The 20201-nt window shown below is 44.8% G+C and overlaps 1 protein-coding gene across 1 annotated transcript in view; it reads left to right on the top strand.

Moving 5' to 3' along the window:
• LOC122939089 (transient receptor potential channel pyrexia-like) overlaps positions 1-20201 on the top strand; it is a 230472-nt gene that overhangs the window by 62619 nt on the left and 147652 nt on the right. Inside the window, 6 exon segments of the mRNA XM_044295062.1 lie at positions 8047-8149; positions 8785-8939; positions 9918-10004; positions 10094-10244; positions 13438-13596; positions 17909-18018. Of these exon segments, the coding sequence (XP_044150997.1) occupies positions 8056-8149; positions 8785-8939; positions 9918-10004; positions 10094-10244; positions 13438-13596; positions 17909-18018 (756 nt within the window). The 5' untranslated portion in view covers positions 8047-8055.

Raw genomic sequence — 20201 nt, 5'->3', positions numbered from 1 at the left:
GTTAACTGGACTGAAGCAATGATGCTAAATGATCATTTCAAAACTTGCCTTCCACTCTATCAACTTCAGTACATCCCCTGAAAATACAGTAGGTTCCGGAACGGGAAGTCTAGAGAGGACTGTTCTCTGTGGTCTTGCTGGGACGATGGTTGTAAAATTCTCCTGAGCATTGCCGTGGCATCTATGAATAGAATCATCCAGTTCTATTTTCTCACTTAGTTCTGAATTAGGTGAGTCCTTTTCTTCATCTTTTCCGGTAGAGATAGAGGGTAAATTCACACACCCTTTTCCTAAATCTGGACTAGGTCTTTCTTTTTACGAGCAGGGATGGAAAGATAATAACTTATTTCTTCACTACATGCTGGAGATTTCCTTTCATTCTCCTGGGCATATGAAGTAAAGTAGGAGTCTTTTTCTTCACTTAGTACAGATTTGAACCTATGACTACTCTGACTCATATCCTCCTCATGTACTCTGAGTCTGGCTTCTATGATCTTAACTTATTTCTGCCTTTCCAGACTTTTCAATTTAGCTTCCATTTGATGGCACTGTGCCTCGATTTCAGCTTCCATCTGATGGCGTTGTGCATCCATTTCAGCTTCCATCTGATGGCGTTGTGCATCCTTTTCAGCTTGCCTTTGAGCCATCAGTTGACGCTGCGCCTTGATGGCAGCTTCCATCTCAATTTCTGCTTTCATGACAGCAAGTTGTTCAGCTAATTCCTTTCTTTTGGCTGAAGTATTTGAGGATTTTGATATGTGGGTGGTACTTCTGCTAGCAAAGGAAGTCACACTTGAGCTTGTGGTTCCCCCTAAGGACCTAGCATAGTCTCTTATAAAAAGCTTGTTCATTCTACTTCTTGCTTTAACTTCATCATAGTTTGCTGCAGATGATAGTTCTCTCATGAGCTTTACTAAATCTTTAGTGACCGCAGTACACATGTCTATGTTCTTTACAATATCCTGGGAAGGTGTCGTAAGTGACCGCAGGTTGACATATGCTGCCATAAGCTCTGATTCAGATTCTTCTACCGTCTCTACCATATCACTCAAGTTCCTTTTTATACTTTCTTGCTTTAGCTTTCTACGAATGTCTTACATGTCTGATTTCCACCTCTCATGCATTCTAGTGAACTTTTTTCCTTTTAATGCTGCTTCTTGCTCCAAATTTTCCAGCATCTTTGGGGTCGGTTTTCTGGCACGTGATTAACGTCTTAGTTCATCTGCTTGGGCTATATTTGTTTGAGGCAAGACTAATGCTGCAAAAGAATCTTCTACCTCAGACAGGCTCCATTGCTCTTCAACTTCTACTCTATCTATCTTTGTATCCTCTAACAGTGGCATATTAATACTAGGCTCAGACATTTTACTTTAAATGCTATAACAATCAATACAAATATTAAGAGTCCTTTCACTTTAATTGCAATATTGACAAATGCAGAAATAAATGACTTTCACTTTAAATGTAATAGAGTCCGTGTAATACAAACTGTCCTTTGTTTTACTTTAAAGTCTTTATCTGAACACAAAAATTTCTCTTTATGCCAAAGCCTATATGCAATGATAAGTAATAAAGGAAAGCTCTGACCTTATTCTGAAGAGCAGGATACTGCGATCTGAAGGTTGCTGGAACAAATGTCTGTCTTAAAGGAGACTTGTCTTTTCTTGATGTGATGCGATGCTCTGCGCTGACTTGCGATGCTCTGCGCTCAGTTGCGATAATCTGTGCAAACTTGCAATGCTTTGTGATGACTTGCTATGATATGTGATGACTTGCGTTGTGCTGGCTTTGCGCTGGCTTGGATATGCTGCTGCAGGCTTTGGGCCTAATGGCGGGAAACAAGCTAACTGCAGTTGGATAGCGGTGCAGGCACTCTAGCTCTGGACTTTGGCCTCCCTCCATGCGCCTCTTTCTCTCTCTAGGGATCGCAGGAGGGTTGGCGCTCCTTCTCTGACTATCTTGCCTATGCCGTTCTGCCACTTTAAGAGTCAGCTGCAGTTTGACTAATGCACCTATCAGATGTAGATCTATAGGTATTGTGTATTTGATTAGCTGCCAATGTGGGTCACAATACGTTGGCAAAACAAGACGTAAATTGAGACGCAGATTTGGTGAACATATGTCTGACATCCGGAATAAGTGGGACACATCAGTGGCACGTCATGTATGTGAGATGCATGACGGTAACCCTGATGTGTTGCGAATACAGGGGATTGAACAAGTGAAGATATCAATCCGTGGAGGTGATATCGATATACCCCTATTACAGAAGGAAGTAATGTGGACCTATAAGTTGCAGACAACTCAACCACAAGGGCTTAAGGAGGCCATATCATATGCCAGTTTTATCTGACGTATCAGCGACACTACAAATAGTAGGATGTGGTTTATTCTACATATGAGTTTCACGTTTCTTTTGATGTGCTGCTTCATGACAGTATTTATTTATTTGCTTACTTTTTCCATTTTTCTGTTTATCTATCTATGTATATGCTTACAGACAGTAAAGTATACTGGCTATATACTGGATATGCTTAGCTGCGAGTCGCAGTGGCACGGTAATAGCCTGCATTGAGTGGGGATGCCCCTCCCCGATGGTGATATACAACTCAGATGGGGATCGGTACCTGCTCCTTCGGTTTATCACCATTTTGGAGGGTCCCGATCAACGTACACGTTCTGCATCAACTGATAATATATGGGCCGCGACTGATATTCCTCCATGAATCGCGCAATGCGCTATACTCGCTGGGAAGGGTCAGAAGCATTACGGCATCCTCCGGTCAGAGGGCGGAACTATTCAGTCCACCCCTATTTCTGATTGGTAGAGGTACCGGCACACCCCTCCCCGATAGGCGGGGCTTTGGCCATATGAAGTCGGCGTTCTGTTGGCCGCGCGCGGCAATTACAGCGCCGGAGCCATAGCACGCTACAGTGCGGCAAGTTTTGTCCTGACATAGGCATATAATAAGCTCCTGAAGATACGTGACGACCACATGTCACGTGGAAACGCGTAGAGCTGGCGTTATTCATTAGGGCACGGCTCTCTAGGCAGGGTTGCACTTGATGCGATATTCTACCCTAAAGCCTCAAAGTGTGTATGTGATGAATGGATGGAGCCAAAATATACTGGCTATAGCTGTGTGGATGGAGCCAAAATATACTGGTGACGAGTGACTGGATACAGCCATAATATACTGGCTGCAGGTGAATGGCTGTGACCCATATACTGGCCGCAGGCTATATAAGTAGGCTGGTCTGAACACTGCACTACATTAGAGTGTATATATGTCCACAGAGACTTCACTCATGTAGATAGTGCGACCAATTGTACCTAGCATAAACTAGGTGGGACAACCACACCTGTATATACATCCAATAGGGTCACTTGCTACAAACACACTAGTGTCCATCCATACTGTTGACCGTGCCCCAATTTTCTGAATTTTCTGACTTGCAACTCATTAGCAACTACCAGCTAGCAAGCCAGATTTCTAGCCCAGTCCCTTAACTGTACAGAGGATTTATTTATTACCCGTCTCTGTGCATTTTTTTGAGACTGGTTGCCTGATGGTCACAGACTGTGACATATAGGGTTTTTGCCCCCTTTTAAACGGACTTTAAATAAAGGTTTTGTTTTTTATTTTTTAACGTTCATCAGGCTGTGAATTTATTAGTATTCAGGAACGTCTACCTACTTATCTGTTACATGTGTGAAATAGCTACAGTGAATGCCAAATTTTTGGGGCCTGTACTGGCCGACAGTTACATATTTATCCTGTGACCGCCTAATGTACCTCCAGCCACAGAATCCAAAGTTCTTTGCTGTCAGGTGAATGCCTATTGCCTAAGTTTTGGGGCCTGTAGTGGCCGACAGTCAAATTTTTTATCTCTAGCCACATAATCACACCCCTGTCTCACTCCTCTGTCTCTCATTATGGTGGCGTATAAACCGCATTCACCATAAGGACCTTCTAATGTCACAGGGTCATGTGACTGTGCCCCCCACCCCGTACTGTGCCCCTCACCCCGTACTGTGTCCCCTTATACCCTGCGTTGTGTCCTCTTACCACACCCTGTGCAGTGCCCCTAGTCATTCCCTGTACTGTGACCTCTTATACCCTTTTATCCGGTCACGGTATGGCGGTGTTATCCGGTCACTGTACAGAGGCGTTATCCGGTCAATGTATGGCGGTGGTATCCAATAACTGGTTGTCCATACCTGTATCCCTTTCCCTGCCCACGTCATCCTTTTTTAGACCTGGCATGAGCGGGAAAAGATACAGATTGCAGTGCTAAGGACCTTTGCGCCACAATCTGTGTCAGAAATACGCCTAACATAGATGTATTTCTATATAATAAATGACCACCTAATTGTATTATTATTCGGGGGTAGGGCTAATATCTTTATATTATATAGATTATAGTGTAGTATACTGTGTCCTGTATTTCCCAGTAGATAAATGATCCTTGGGAAGCACAGTCCTCATCCCTGACCACCAGGAGCAGGTAGCGCTCTGTCAGTACATGGCGGCCTCCCCTCTCCGCCACGCTGCTCCGCTGTGTCACTGGTGCTTATTCCTGACACTAGGGCTGGGTTCACATCCTATTTTTGCCATCCATTCAATGCATACCAAAAATGTATACGTTAACCGATGCCTCAGACTGATGCCGTACAGTGGCGCCTGTTCACCATACAGTTCCATGGTAGAATTTTTTTTTACGTTAAAGTATGCATTTTTTTATGGACTTTGCAGGATACAAAAACGTGGAGTGCTGCTCATTTGTATACATCAAACCGATAGGCTCCAGCAGGGCACATTTTTGAGAGTTTCCCTTTAAGATGCATAAAAATGGCCCCTGATTAAAATACATATTTTTTGTGGGAATTTTTGTCAATGATCCCCCTCTGGTATATCACTGTCCATGTTGTGGGACTATTTGTGCACTTCTAGTAAGTGTTTGCTGGATACAAATATGACCTGAAGGTTTTTCAGGTTCGCCTGCCATTAAAGTGAATGGGGCTCGCCGCGATCGCGCGGTTCGCGAACATTTGATCTCGAACGCTTGTTCGCGAATCGTCCTGGCTGATGTTCGTCCATCACTATTGCAGTGTAGTTGAGCCATATGTGTCGCACTACACATTTCATCGTGCAGCCCTAGCGTAAGTCAGCCTGTGTAATGCATTGCAGGTGCTCCAGCACTAGAGAGGGAGACAGATGCTCTTTGTGGCATTAGAGAACACCACAGTCAGCCGGCCCCTGCAGTGGCAGACAGCAGAGGGCAATGGATTGGTCTCAACTACCTGACAAATTTTTAGAAAATAGAATTCTGATATACTGTCCCTTTAAAGGGCTTCTGTCAGCCCACTAAACCGTTTGTTTTTTTGGGTTAATAATAATCCCTATACTGCGAGCTCCCTATACATAAGCTAAATATTCATTTTGTTTCAGTAGAATTTGTTAAAAAGCTATTTTTATAATATGTAAATTACCTTGCTACCAGCAAGTAGGGCGGCTACTTGCTGGTAGCAGCCGCATCCTCCGATCCTAATGACGCCCCCTCCGCAGTGTGATTGACAGGGCCAGGGAACGGAATCGTTCTCTGCTGGCCCTGTTTGAATTCCAAATCTCGCGCCTGCGCCGTACCGGTCTTTAACCGGCGCAGGCGCACTGAGAGGCGGCCGCTCTCTCGGCCGCTCCATCCTCAATGCGCCTGCGCCGGGTGTAGATGTGATGTCATCGGCGCAGGCGCATTGAGGATGGAGCGGCCGAGAGAGCGGCCGCCTCTCAGTGCGTCTGCGCCGGTTAAAGACCGGTACGGCGCAGGCGCGAGATTTGGAATTCAAACAGGGCCAGCAGAGAACGATTCCGTTCCCTGGCCCTGTCAATCACACTGCGGAGGGGGCGTCATTAGGATCGGAGGATGCGGCTGCTACCAGCAAGTAGCCGCCCTACTTGCTGGTAGCAAGGTAATTTACATATTATAAAAATAGCTTTTTAACAAATTCTACTGAACCAAAATGAATATTTAGCTTATGTATAGGGAGCTCGCAGTATAGGGATTATTATTAACCAAAAAAAAAAAAAACGGTTTAGTGGGCTGACAGAAGCCCTTTAACAACTTTTTCAGCAGATTTCTGTTTCGTATGAATATTTTCTTAGTTATCCTTTTTGCTTCGGAATTAAGACTGCAGCTTTAAATATTGACATTATTATGTTCCTCAAATCCGGAGAACACACAAAAGTCACTGATTTCAAGGAGGAGGAACAGAGTGCGGTCCTTCGAGGACGATGAACTCCCACAGGATCCGTCTCCCCTTATGAATAATGCATTTGTCTTCTGGCATAATTCTGATGAGGGTAAAAATAAACCTGAACAATTACCGCGGGCCTGTAGGCCTCTATTAATGCCATATTGTTAACATGCATACACTGGCTTCTTTTGTGCACATTTTATAATACACTAGTAAACATACATGTAAATATGTGTAATATTAATAGAGGCATGTATACATATGCCATGTTAGAATATCTATGAAATCACAGTGTCAAATGAGCATACAGTCTAATATCTATACATCTAGAAATGTATTATTCCACCTTGAGGCCCACAGCATTCTCCGATATGTGTACAGCACCACTATCTACCTCTTATGGTCAGGGTCATACAGAGAAATTGTAGGCACCCATAAAAAAACTCTAAATGGGCCGGAAACTAGAGTATGTGGTGTATAGTGTGAGTGACTCTGATTCTGGTTATGCCATTTTTATCTTCAGACTGTGCTCCAACAAACCAGCAGTGAAATGCATTGAGAGGACTAAAGTGGCTCAGGTACATAATGGAGAGGCCTCAAGGAGAAGTCCTCTCAATGCATTTTACTCCTAAAAATTCCAGAATTGGACTCGACCACTTACACCAGGGTTTCTCAACTCCGGTCTTCGGGATCCACCTACCAGTCCTGTTTTCAGGATTTCCTTGGTATTGAGCAGGTGATATAATTAGTGTCCATGCATCAGGACTTACCACAGGTATTTATTCTGTGGGATATTCTCAATTCCTGACCGTTAGGTGGGTCCCGAGGACCAGAGTTGAGAAACCCTGACTTACACTATACACTGCTTAGTCTGATATCCGTTCTGATATCTGGCAGGCTGTTTGTTCCCTCTGGATCCAGCATTACCGTCAGACAGTGCTTTCACATCCGGCCCCATTAAACTATAATGGTGATTGGCGGAGATCTGGCCGCAAACTGGCAAGACTCGGACGGATGGATCTCACAAGAGCACCCTGCCGGATTTCACAATGCTAGTGTGAAACTAGCCTTACTGTAGTTTGGGGGGAGAGGGTTGGCGCTAAAAGATTCCCCTTAATCTGTATGCAGGGAGCTCCCCCCGGTGGCAGCTACAGGTAGCTGCTATGACACTGTCATAAAATGCAGGGGAATCTACTCATTGCTGGGTCCCTTTCTGTAAAGTGCTCCTTATCAATGGCCTGTATAGTTGGCACGACACTGCTTATAGTGATAAGAGGAGTAACACAGCAGTACAGTAATTATTGGAGTTACAGTTGCAGCGATCAAATAGGAGCAGGGAATACTGTATACCAAAATACTGTATATTAAAGGAATCCTGTCATCAGATATACTGTCCCAAGGCTGGCAACAGCTTTCTAAAGATGTGACTCTTTGAAAAGGACTTTAAAGCATAAAGGACTAAATAAAGTTATAAAGTAACGTATCTGGGTCTGGTCATGGGGGTGGTCCTAGTCTCGGGAGTAGTCACATAGTCCTAGCATTACAAGACTGCTCCAGCACCTGGTGCATGGACGGTGAAGCAAGTTATACAGGCTGGCTTCATCTACGCATGTATCGGATGCCAGGGGAGTTGCCTTGTAATACTAGAACTACAGGACTACTCCTGAGACCAAGACCATCCCCATGGCTAGACCCAGGTAGCCTCCACCAAGAGCCTGCAGGAGCTGGCTAGCTAGATACTGCAGCTAAATCTAGCTTCTTACTCAGTTTGTGCCCTTTTTTTCTTTAAGGGGAATGCCATGGCTTCTGATGAAAAGCTATCCTGGATAAAGGCTCAGTACACCAAGTATATACCTCTCCTGAAGCGATCGAAAGATGACATTGCCAGATCAGGTACTGGACACTTGCCCCATAGGAACAAGGCTTTACTGGTTCACTGAATTGCTTTCCATTACATTCCACTGTAGTATAGTGCACTGGGGGATATCCTGTGCGCTGGAGTGAGATGCGCCTAATTTATTAAGAGGCAGATCCCTCTTAATTAGAGCCGTCTCTGGTGCTTTATCCGCCAGAAAATCAAATCCACTCCAGCTTGGGGTTGGCGTAGACTTGAGCTATAACGCTAGTTTCTGGTGCAAGTTACAGTACATCTGGCAGGATGGAGCAGGCTTCGCTCCTCTAAGCCCCAACCCCTTTCTTTCCACTTTGGAAAAGAGGTGAGAAGCTCAAAAAGTCACAAATTATAGCACATATATGGTGTGCACCATAATTTGCAACTTTTTAACACCACAATAATTTTTCTTTTTTTACAAGTGAAGCGTTTATTTGATAGAAATTGAATTAAAAAAACTGCAGCAAAAACTTGCAGTGTAGTTTTAACCACAATTCAACCACTACATGTAAAAGTACCCTAATTGGTATTATTGTATATATTGTTTATGCCATATTCATGTACTTTCCTTACGTTTTATAGCTATACCCCAAATGATTGCACCTTATCTCTCTCCTCTATTCCCTCCTGGGCATAGGTCGCACTTCATCTGAAACCTACTCAGGCCTGGAGGACAGATGTGAAGACACCGGTGAAGAGGCCATTCACCTTCCAGAAGAAGTGGCCAATTTTAAGTCTCAGTCAAGTGTTTTAAGATATTTCATACATCTCAGCAAAAATGATGAAGAACAGGTATCCAAGATGGCCGTTCCAGTGGGTGTCATTATTTATACAATAACAGTGCAGATAAAATGTGGAGTGTTTGTCCATAGCTGCAAACCAGAGCACTTACTTGTTCTTACTTCTTAAAATTTAAGTTGAAAATCTTGAGCGCAGTGTTAGCATTCGTGAAGTTCACAATTGATTGCATTGTTCTTGGCATGTCTGAAAATTGTACTATGATAAAACCTCATAAGCTATAGACACCTTTGAATGCATTTTTTTAATAAAAAAATAAAAAACTAATTCCCAATTATTATTTTTTTTACTTCTGCAGCCTGCATGTTTTAAATATATTGCAGACTGCTCTGCCCCATTCACAGCGAAAGTAGTCAGAAATGCTGTCTGACGCCTTGGTCTGTAACCGTTTTCTCTCCTCTCCTAAGAGCTCATAAACACCCTGCCGATAATCTGGTGCTCGGATGAGTGCTGTCCCCTCTTCTAAGGCCAGTGATATCAAGTCCATCATTCAAGTGGCCTTTCTGCAACTCAGGATTGAGCAGCATGTATGAGAGCTGCCTTCTCTGCTCTGTCTACATGCTCGCCGCAGCAACTGCAGTGATGAACAGGTGTAAAAACAAGTATGTCTGTTCAAGTGAACTACTACAGAGCCGTCCCATAGAAGTGAATGGGGACGCCATACTTGTAATTACACCTGCTCACCACTGCAATTGCTGCGACAAGCAGGTAAACACAACAGAGAAGGAAGCGCTCATATGAGCGCTACCTTTTATTCAAACAGCTGATTGGCGGGGGTGCCGAAGATCAGACTCCCGCCAATCTGATATTGATTACCTATCCCGAGGATAGGTCTTCAATAGTAAAAAAACACAGACAACCCCTTTAAGCATACTGTATCTGAACTGCCAAATGTTATTCAGAAGGTGAAAACGGATATTACCTCCCTTTATGTATTTTTATAGTGACCGAAAATTCTATGTTACTTTACAGATTAACTTTCAAACAATTGACAGTCTCCTTGCCCAAGGCGCCAATGTGAATGAAGTGGACAGACATGGACAGACAGTGATGCATGAGGTGGGGGGAACCTGTTCTCTTCTACGCACCATATTAATAGTCCTGTCTATCTACAGTGTAGAGGTAAAAGTGATGTGTTTCATATCTAGGTATGTAAAAGCTGGCACACTGAAGTTGCGCAATTCCTGATCAAAAGACATGCTGATATAAACAAGCCAGATCGGTATGGAGTCACCCCGCTGCACGTGGCAGCTGCAATGGATTACCCAGACATGATCGCTTTTTTATTAAAGCAAGGAGGTGAGTAAACTTAGTCATACATATATTTACCTACATGCCATTGTGGTAATACAGGGTTGCACTATGCAAATGCATACAGACATTAATTATTTGTAGTATAATATATAAATCATCAATTTAATTGTAATATGGGTTCATGGCAGTCTGTGATCGCTGTACTGCAGATCTGTAAAATGCGCACGAGTCCTGAGGGTATGTTCACACATGGATGGTGAGGTGTGGATAAAACCACTGATGCAGTTTTTGGTGCTTTTGCAGTTTTGTTAAACATTTTCACCTGCAAAAACTGCAACCATATTGAAAACTGCCTCAAATGTACCATACTTTTTTCCAATGGGGTTTTTTCTATGCGAGTGCAATGCATTTTGATGCATTTTTCACTCGCGTGATAAAAAACTGAAGGTTTACAAACATCGTCTCCTAGCAACCATCAGTAAAAAACGCATTGCATCTGAAGCCCTATTCACTTCTATGGGGCCAGGGCTGCGTTAACAAACGCAGAATATAGAATATGCTGTGTTTTTCATGCAATGCAGAACTGGTGTGTGAAAAAAAACTCATGTACACAGCCCCATTGAAATGAATGGGTCAGGATTCAGTGCAGGTGCTATGCCTTCACATCACGCATTGCACCTGCGCAGAAAACTCGCTCGTGTGAAAGGGCATATCAACTCACTTGGGGATATCATTCCTCCCTTGCCCAACCTATAGAATGCTGGTTGCCCTGTGGCGGTATGCTGTCCTATTATGATGCTAGGACCGGATTCACTGTCCCAGACTGCAACGTAACAGTGTAAGCTGCAATATCAGAATGTGACTGGAGACCACAGTGACCTAAACCTAGGCTACAACCAATCAATTAAGGCTTGCTTTACTAAGATGAGGATACCCAAGAACATATTTAAGTTCATGTATGATACATTTAAGTGAGCCCGGTAAACAAACGTAAAACTGGAGCACTTTCCAGTAGCAACCAATCAATCCAGATTTTAGGTTTAATGCAAACTCCACCATTTTTCCATTGCAATATTTGCATCGATCACTTTCATTTGCACATTGAAAGCATTGTAAAGAATGCATGGTTTCTTCAAGAATCAGCGTCATGCATGGGCTGTGTCTGATATTAAGGGCTCATGCCCACGAACGTAAGGGCTCCGTGCCCGTGCTGTGAACCACGGACCCATTCACTTGAAAGGGGTCCGCGATCTGCATCCGACAGGCAGCACCACAAAAAAGTAGTGCATGCACTACTTTTTTGTGGTGCGGAGGCACGGCCAGAAACACCACGGAAGCACACTGTAGTGCTTCCGTGGGGTTCTGATTCGTGCTTCCACACCGCATCTCCGGTTTTGCGGACCCATTCAAGTGAATAGGTCCGCATCTGTGATGCGGGGTGCACACGGTCGGTGCCCCATGTATTGCGGACCTGTCGTATGCAGGCCGATATACGGCCACGGCGGGGCAACGGCCGTGTGCATGAGCCTTAGCCCACAGCATGGAAAAGAGTGGCTGTGTTTTGTCTGCATTGCAATTTTCTGAATCCTTAAAAAAAGAGATGGTAAAGTATCCAAAATAATTACTTTATCAAGTTGTTCACATAAAAAAAAAAAATGCTATATAATGTAGTGGCAGACTTTACCACTACACAGAAATCAGAAGGCCGCCTACTGGCCACAAGCAGTTGGCAAAAAAAAATAATAATGAAAAAAGGGTGGACATACCACGTGTGCAGCTGCTTCAGCATAGCACCAGGGGAGGGAGCCCTTCCCAGCAGTAGAGCAGCAGCAGCAGAAGTGCCACGTGGTGCGACAACAGGGCGGAGCTTAGTGATGTGATGGGGGCCCCCAGACATAACATTGCTTGGGGCTACAGAAATACCAAATCCATCCTTCAAAGGATGTTATCATGCTGGTAAGGAAATGCAATTTAGTAAAAATCCCAAAACACCTGCCTTGTGCTGCGTTATTTTTGGAATTTCTACAGCCTATTTTTTTTTTATGTGGCTCCGCTAGTTTTGTGGCATAAAAGAAGACTGAAATCTATGGCAACTCTGAGCTGCTGTATAGTTTAGTCTAGGTCATGGATGTCCAACCTGCGGCCCTACAGCTGTTGCAAAAGTACAATTTCCATCATGCCTAGACAGCCTACAGCAGGGCTGGCCAACCTGCGGCTCTCCAGCTGTTGTAAAACTGCAACTCCCACCATGCCCTGCTGTAGGCAGACCTGGTATGCTGGGAGTTGTAGTTTTGCAACAGCTGGAAAGCTGCAGGTTGGACATCCCTGTTCTAGGTGCATGGACTGCCAGAGGATGGGCCTAATTTATGGCGAGACCCTTTCACATGGGGCGAGTAATTCCGCGCGGGTGCAATGCATGAGGTGAACGTATTGCACCCGCACTGAATCCGGACCCATTCACTTCAGTGGGGCTGTGTAGATGAGTGGTGATTTTCACGCATCACTTGTGCGTTGCATGAAAATTGCAGCATGTTCTATATTTTGCGTTTTTCACGCAACGCAGGCCCCATGGAAATGAATGGGGCAAGCAAGTGCGGATGCAATACGATTTTCATGCATGGTTGCTAGGAGATGATGTTAGTAAATTGATTAAGTCAATTTACTGTATTATTTTTCCTTATTACATGGTTATAAGGGACAATAATAGCATTCTTAATGCAGAATGCTTACTAAAATGTTGCTCGAGGGGTTAAAAAATAAAAAAAATTAACTCACCTCATCTACTTGATCCCGCAGCTGGCATCGTCTAATTTCTTCTTCTTTGAGGATTTGTAAAAGGACCTTTGATGACGTAATCGCGCTCACCACGTGGTGAGCGCGGTGACGTCAGCGCAGGTCCTGCTGAATGAAGATACCGTAGAAGATAAAAATTGAACAACGTAACGCAATTGCAGTCAAAACTGACTGAAATTGTGTGTGCACTCGCGTGGGTTTCCCGCAATGCACCCGCGACGCATCCGGAGCAAATCCGGGACGCTCGTCTGAAAGAGGCCTATCCTCTGACAGTGAAGGGCATATCATAGACCGGTGTAAAATGCTGGTCTATGAAAAATCACTCCCCCCCCCGCACATAGCGTGATGGCAGCCCTCTCAATCAGCTTCATATGGCAGCAGAGAATACATAGATTTACAATTGTAAAACATTACAGTGCTGATTTCTCCATATGCTTGTTTACAGCGAACATTAGCGCAGTAACCAATGGGAAGCAAACACCGCTGCATTACGCCGCCAAATATGATGCAGTCCATTCTTTGAAAGTTCTTCTGAAGCATGATGCAGACACCAATGCCCGAGATCACAAGCAACGTACAGCTCTGCACCTGGCCTCAGAATTAGGTAAGGCTGAAACTCCAGAAAGGTTGACCCGGTGGTTGTGGACTACAGCATACTGTGGATTAATTGGGGGGAGATTTATCATTCCCCTATGCCATAGATTTGTAGTTAAAAAATTTGCAAAACACAGTTTTGGAGTGGCATTGCAACGTTTTTTTCACAGCTGCCATTTTTACACCGTTTTTGCAAAAAAGAAAGTGTCCAAAAAATGGGCATGGTAAGGTGGGGCCATCGGCCCCCTCCACCTTTATCATTATTTACACCACAAACTGGCGTAAGTAATGATTGAAATCTACGCCAGCGATCCATACTAATAAAAGCCCTGTGTGCGTGCTCAGGGCTGGTGTCTGTGCGTGTGTGCCCATTATTTAAAGTGCACATGCGCGGCGCGCTGGCCAATCACCACACGGCGCACCACACGCCACCCACACCAGCGCGCCGTCCTATCGCAGCCGCCCCACACGCCACCAGTACCGCCCACACCTGTGCCGGCCAATAAACACACGGCGCACCACATGCTTCCCGCACCACCCACATCAGCGCACCGTCCTATTACAACGGCCTCACGCGCCGCCCGTACCGCCCACACCTGCGCGCTGGCCAATCACCGCCTCCTATGGTGTGCTCTCCACGTCGGAGCGCCGCCATTATGTGCATCATAGAGCCGCACAGTCCCAGTACTGTCAGACCAGTATTAGCCACCAGTTGCTGCCAGTGGTCTCAGCACCACCAGTCAGTGCCAGCAGTCAGAGGCAGCCATTTCAGCCATCAGTCAGTGCCACCAGTCACAGTGCCAGCAGTCTCAGCCACCAGTCAGTGCCAGCCCTCTCAGCCACCAGTCAGTACCACCAGCCACAGCCACCAGTTACAGTGCCAGCAGTCTCAACCACCAGTCAGTGCCAGCCGTCTCAGCCATCAGTCAGTGCCACAGCCATCAGTCACAGTGCCAGCAGTCTCCTTCACCAGTCAGTGCCACCAGCCACAGTGCCAGCAGTCTCAGCCACAGCCAACAGTCTCGGCCACCACTCAGTGCCACCAGTCTCGGCCACCACTCAGTGCCAGCAGTCTCAGCCACCAGTCACTGCCAGAAGTCTCAGCACCACCAGTCACTGCCAGCCATCTCAGCCATCAGTCAGTGCCACCAGCTACAGCCACCAGTCGCAGTGCCAGCAGTCTTAGCCACAGCCTCATGGAAACATAGAAACATAGAATGTGTCGGCAGATAAGAACCATTTGGCCCATCTAGTCTGCCCAATATACTGAATACTATGGATAGCCCCTGGCCCTATCTTATATGAAGGATAGCCTTATGCCTATCCCATGCATGCTTAAACTCCTCCACTGTATTTGCAGCTACCATTTCTGCAGGAAGGCTATTCCATGCATCCACTACTCTCTCAATAAATTATATAAATAAAACTATTGTTTAGAAATAGAAAACAGAAAATTGGCATGTGCGTATGTATTCACCCCCTTTGTTAGGAAGCCCATAAAATGTTCTGGAGCAACCAATTACATTCATAAGTCACATAATTAGTGAAATGATGTCCACCTGTGTGCAATCTAAGTGTCACATGATCTGTCATTACATATTCACACCTTTTTTTGAAAGGCCCCAGAGGCTGCAACACCTAAGCAAGAGGCATCACTAACCAAACACTGCCATGAAGACCAAGGAACTCTCCAAACAAGAAAGGGACAATGTTATTGAGAAGTACAAGTTAGGGTTAGGTGATAAAAAATATCCAATTCTTTGATGATCCTCAGGAGCACCATCAAATCTATCATAACCAAATGGAAAGAACATGGCACAACAGCAAACCTGCCAAGAGACGGCCGCCCACCAAAACTCATGGACCAGGCAAGGAGGGCATTAATGCGAGAGGCAGCACAGAGACCTAAGGTAACCCTGGAGGAGCTGCAGAGTTCCACAGCAGAGACTGGAGTATCTGTACATAGGACCGACAATAGGCCGTACGCTCCATAGAGTTGGGCTTTATGGCAGAGTGGCCAGAAGAAAGCCATTACTTTCAGCTAAAAACAAAAAGGCACAGTTGTGAGTTTGTGAAAAGGCATGTGGGAGACTCCCAAAATGTATGGAGGAAGGTGCTCTGGTCTGATGAGACTAAAATTGAACTTTTTGGCCATCAAAGAAAACGCTATGTCTGGCACAAACCCAACACATCATATCACCCAAAGATCACCATCCCCACAGTAAAACATGGCGGTGGCAGCATCATGCTGGGGGGACTGGGAAACTGGTCAGAGTTGAGGGGACGATAGATGGTGCTAAATACAGGGATATTCTTGAGCAAAACCTGCACCACTCCGTGCATGATTTGAGGCTAGGACGGAGGTCCACCTTCCAGCAGGACAATGACCCCAAACACACGGCTAAAGCAACACTTAAGTGGTACATGTAAATGTGTGGGAATGGCCTAGTCAAAGCCCAGATCTCAATCCAATAGAAAATCTGTGGTCAGACGTAAAGATTGCTGTTCACAAGCGCAAACATCCAACTTGAAGGAGCTGAATCAGTTTTGCAAAGAGGAATGGTCAAAAATCCCAGTGGTAAGATGTGGCAACTGCTCATAGAGACTTATCCAAAGCGACTTGGAGCTGTGATTGCCGCAAAAGGAGGCTCTATAAAGTATTGACTTTAGGGGGGCGAATAGTTATGCACATTGACCTTTTCTGTTATTTTGTCGTATTTGTTGTTTGCTTCACAATAAAAAAAATATATATCTTCAAAGTTGTGGGCATGTTCTGTGAATTAAATGATGCAAATCTTCAAACAATCCATGTTAATTCCAGGTTGTGAGGCATCAAAATACGAAAAAAGTAAAGGGGGGGGTGAATACATTTGCAAGGCACTGTATGACACTTGACAATGTCATACACTTTGCTGGCACTGTATTAGGCCTCATGCACACGACCGCTCTTTGGGTCCGCATCCCAGCCGCAAAAAAAATTTTTTGCGTCTCGGATGTGGACCTATTCACTTTAATGGGGCCACAAAATATGCGGTCAGCACTCTGTGTGCTGTCCGTACCTGTCGCTCAGTTCCGTGGCCCCGCAAAAAATAAATAAAAAAAATAGAACATGTCCTATTCTTGTTAGTTTTGCAGACAAGAATAGGCATTTCTATAATGGGCCGCCCATTCTGTTCCGCAAATTGTGGAAGGCACACGGGCGGCATCTGTGTTTTGCGGACTGCAAAACACGGCACGCTCGTGTGCATGAGGCCTTATGCTGCGTTTTTTTCCCGCATGAGAATCAGTGCAGAAAAACCGTGTGCGATCCACATTTTGTCCAGGTAGCCTTAGGATGCTTTCACATGTAGCAAATTTTGTTGCAGACTATTTCTGCGACTGAAATTCTGTTCTATTCATTGGAATGTGGTTGTTTTGGCGGGAAGCTCCTGAGTTTTCAAAATTTCCATTTAGATGAATGGAACTGATTTTTAGTCTCAGGAATTTCTGCAACAAAACCTGCTGCGTGTGAAGGCACCTTTATTGTGGATGACTAAGGCCTTGTTCACATTTCCGTGTCCGTTTCACATCCATGAAAAAAAAATCAGTCCATGTGACATCTGTGAAGATGACCATGAATCATCCGTGTTTGGTCTATGTGTACGTTTTTTAACCCTCCACACGTCATCCGTATTTTATAGATGCTGCTAGACTGAAAATCAATTTCCAGAGCGTCTCCTATCAGTGGTCAGTGAAAAACAGATGCAACACGGATGCCCTCCGAGTTACTGCCATGATTTTCATGGACCCATAGACTTCTATGGCCATGTTTGGGCCGCATCACGGACCAAAGTAGTGCATGTCTCCGTGATTTGTTCACTGACCCATAGTCAGTAAAAAAAAAGTTGATCTGTGAGTATACACATTTAAATAAATGGATACGTGTGCTGTCCGCTAAAAATGTGGACAGCACATGTCAGTGAAAAATGGAAATGTGAGCGATGCCTAAGCCTGGGGCTACACAGCGAATTTGGCTGACACCCATCGGACAACCGAGCATCGCTGTGTAGCAGTGCAGCTGTTGAACTGAATGAGGTCACAGCATGATACGCAAGTTGCTGCTGCTGCAACCTCAGAGTATCAAAATACCTAGAAGTGTTGTATTTTTTTTCGATTCTGGGGTCGTGGCAACTTGTGTGTGGACAAAACTGAAGAGTTTTCCACCGCTATTGAGATCCTATGATGGATCTCAATAGTAGAAAGGGAAAGTGCAGATGTGAAAGTAGCCTTAGACAAATTGTAAGTATTATCGCTCTGTTAATGATTATGAATGTCTTCCTCAGATCGCAGTGAAGCGGCACGTCTAATGTTAAACCTGAAATGTGATGCAAGTGTACAGGATGATACAGGACTGTCTTGCCTGACGATGATGGTAGTGAATATGCCTCCAGTGGTAAGTAAAACATCTCTGACAATGGTTTACAGTGGCTATCAACACAGGACACATTTGTAGCATCCAACTTTATGGCTGCATGTTAGGGGCCATTTACATGGGACGATACACAGGGGAATGATTGAGAACAAAAATATATGACTGGTGGTGTCATCAGGACACTTATGATTCAACTCTGCTGCCATCCACAGTGAACCTGATTGCAGGGGTGCACATAGAAAGCAAAGGAGCGCTGTGCTAAAATAGCAGTAAATTTATCAGTAGTGAGATTCCCATAGTTCTCGCTACTCATTTTCATCTGTTCAATCAGAAACCATCAGTCATTTTGAGCCAAGGGAACCTTGGAGCCCTTCTTTATTGTGATAAGGGCCACTTGCCAAAAGGCACCTCTGCATGATTGGTCTGATCAATTCTACACGTGGCATCACTTAAAGGGGTGGTCTCACATTCAGCAAATGGCATTTATCAGGTCTAGAACGTTAATACAAGCCACTTACTAATGTATTGTGATTGTCCATATTGCCTCCTTTGCTGGCTTGATTCGTTTTTTCCATCACATTATACACTTCTCAATTCCATGGTTACGAGTGCGACCACCCTACAATCCAGCAGTGGTAGCCGTGCCTGCACACTATAAGAAAAAGGTCTGGCCTATGTTGGCACCTATGGTCCAGGCCACCAGAAAGGCCAATGGTTTTTTCTATAGTGTGCAAGCACGGTGACCGATGCTGGATTGCAGGGCGGTCATAACCATGGAAACGAGAAGTGTATAAAATTAATGCCATTTTCTGAAGTGAGACAACCACTTTAAGGCCCCTTTACATGGGCCAATGTTCATGGCAGTTATTGGGGAGGAGGGTTCCTAAGAATTCTTGTTCCCAATAATTGCTCTGTGGAAAAGTGCCGCGGATCACCTGAAGAATGCGCAAACACTTATTCATCGGGTGAAAGCGTCACACATGTGGACACCTAAATAATTTTTTCTGGTCAGCAGATTGTGCTGTGTAAACCGGGATCTGCTACCCAGAAAAAATTATCCTCTATGGGGCCGAGCGATCACAGCCATCTCTTATCCCCATACAGAGGAGATGATTGCTGCATATGAATACAGCTCTCATGGGTACAAATAGAATCTGCGTCAGCCCCAAGTGGCCATCACAAAGCCCTTCTGATTGATAGCTTAAGCGTCTCCAAATCTAAGGTTCTGCCTTTACCTCTTGTAATGAAAACCTCAATATACCATTGGTGTCTATTTCACAAGAATTGTGCTCCAACTCCACTCTCACTGTTGGAAACGGCGCCTTTGCAGTTCGAGGAATTACATATTCCTGAGTTAGACTTGTCATCATGGGGCCCCTTAGGTATCAACACTTTTAGTCAGCTTTACAGTAATGGCTCCTTAAAATCCTTTAGCGAGCTCCAGGAGGAATTTACAATACCCAGAGGAGATTTCTTTAAATTCTTACAGGTTCGGCACCTCCTACAATCCAAATCACCTTACCAAGTAATTGCACATAAGGGTATTTTTGAGGTATGGGCCCGACCAACACGACCTGACTGCAAAGAGGGGATTGGATCGCTGTACCAAGCTCTAGGCTTGAAATCCACCTTTTCCAAATCCGCACCACTTCAAGCATGGGACAGGGAACTAAAAGTAACTATACCTGAGTTAGACTGGATTGAAACATTCAAATTCATCTCCAAGACATTTCGTAGCACATCTTTGTATGAGGCAGCTGTTAAGTCGTGTCTGAGATGGTACTATACCCCTGGCAAATTGAGCAAAATCTACCCTGGCACGTCTCATCTTTGTTGGCGTGGTTGTGGTTGCTCTGGCACATTGTTACATATCCTTTGGGAGTGCCCTTTGATATTAAAACTCTGGTCAGACATGTTCGTGGTAGCCTCCAAATTGTGTGGCATTACGGTCAATAAAAATGTGTACATGGCTCTATTTTTCAGGGGTATACAAGAAGTCCCACACAAGTGCAGAATCCCGGTGGCGCATTTGCTACTGGTCACAAAATTAGCGCTAACTAAATATTGGAAATCAGCAACTGGCCCGTCTGTGGCAAAAATTTTAGCCAGAGTCCATAACAACAGCATGAAAAAGCTATGGCTTATAAGGAGCATAGAGTGGATAGGTTCTTGTATCAATGGGAGTCATGGACGCGGTTCATGCC

The sequence above is a fragment of the Bufo gargarizans genome, chromosome 5, assembly GCF_014858855.1.
Source record: "Bufo gargarizans isolate SCDJY-AF-19 chromosome 5, ASM1485885v1, whole genome shotgun sequence".
Taxonomy (NCBI): Eukaryota; Metazoa; Chordata; class Amphibia; order Anura; family Bufonidae; genus Bufo; species Bufo gargarizans.
Note: the sequence above shows the minus strand (reverse complement) of the source record. Positions and strands in the feature narration are given on the sequence as shown.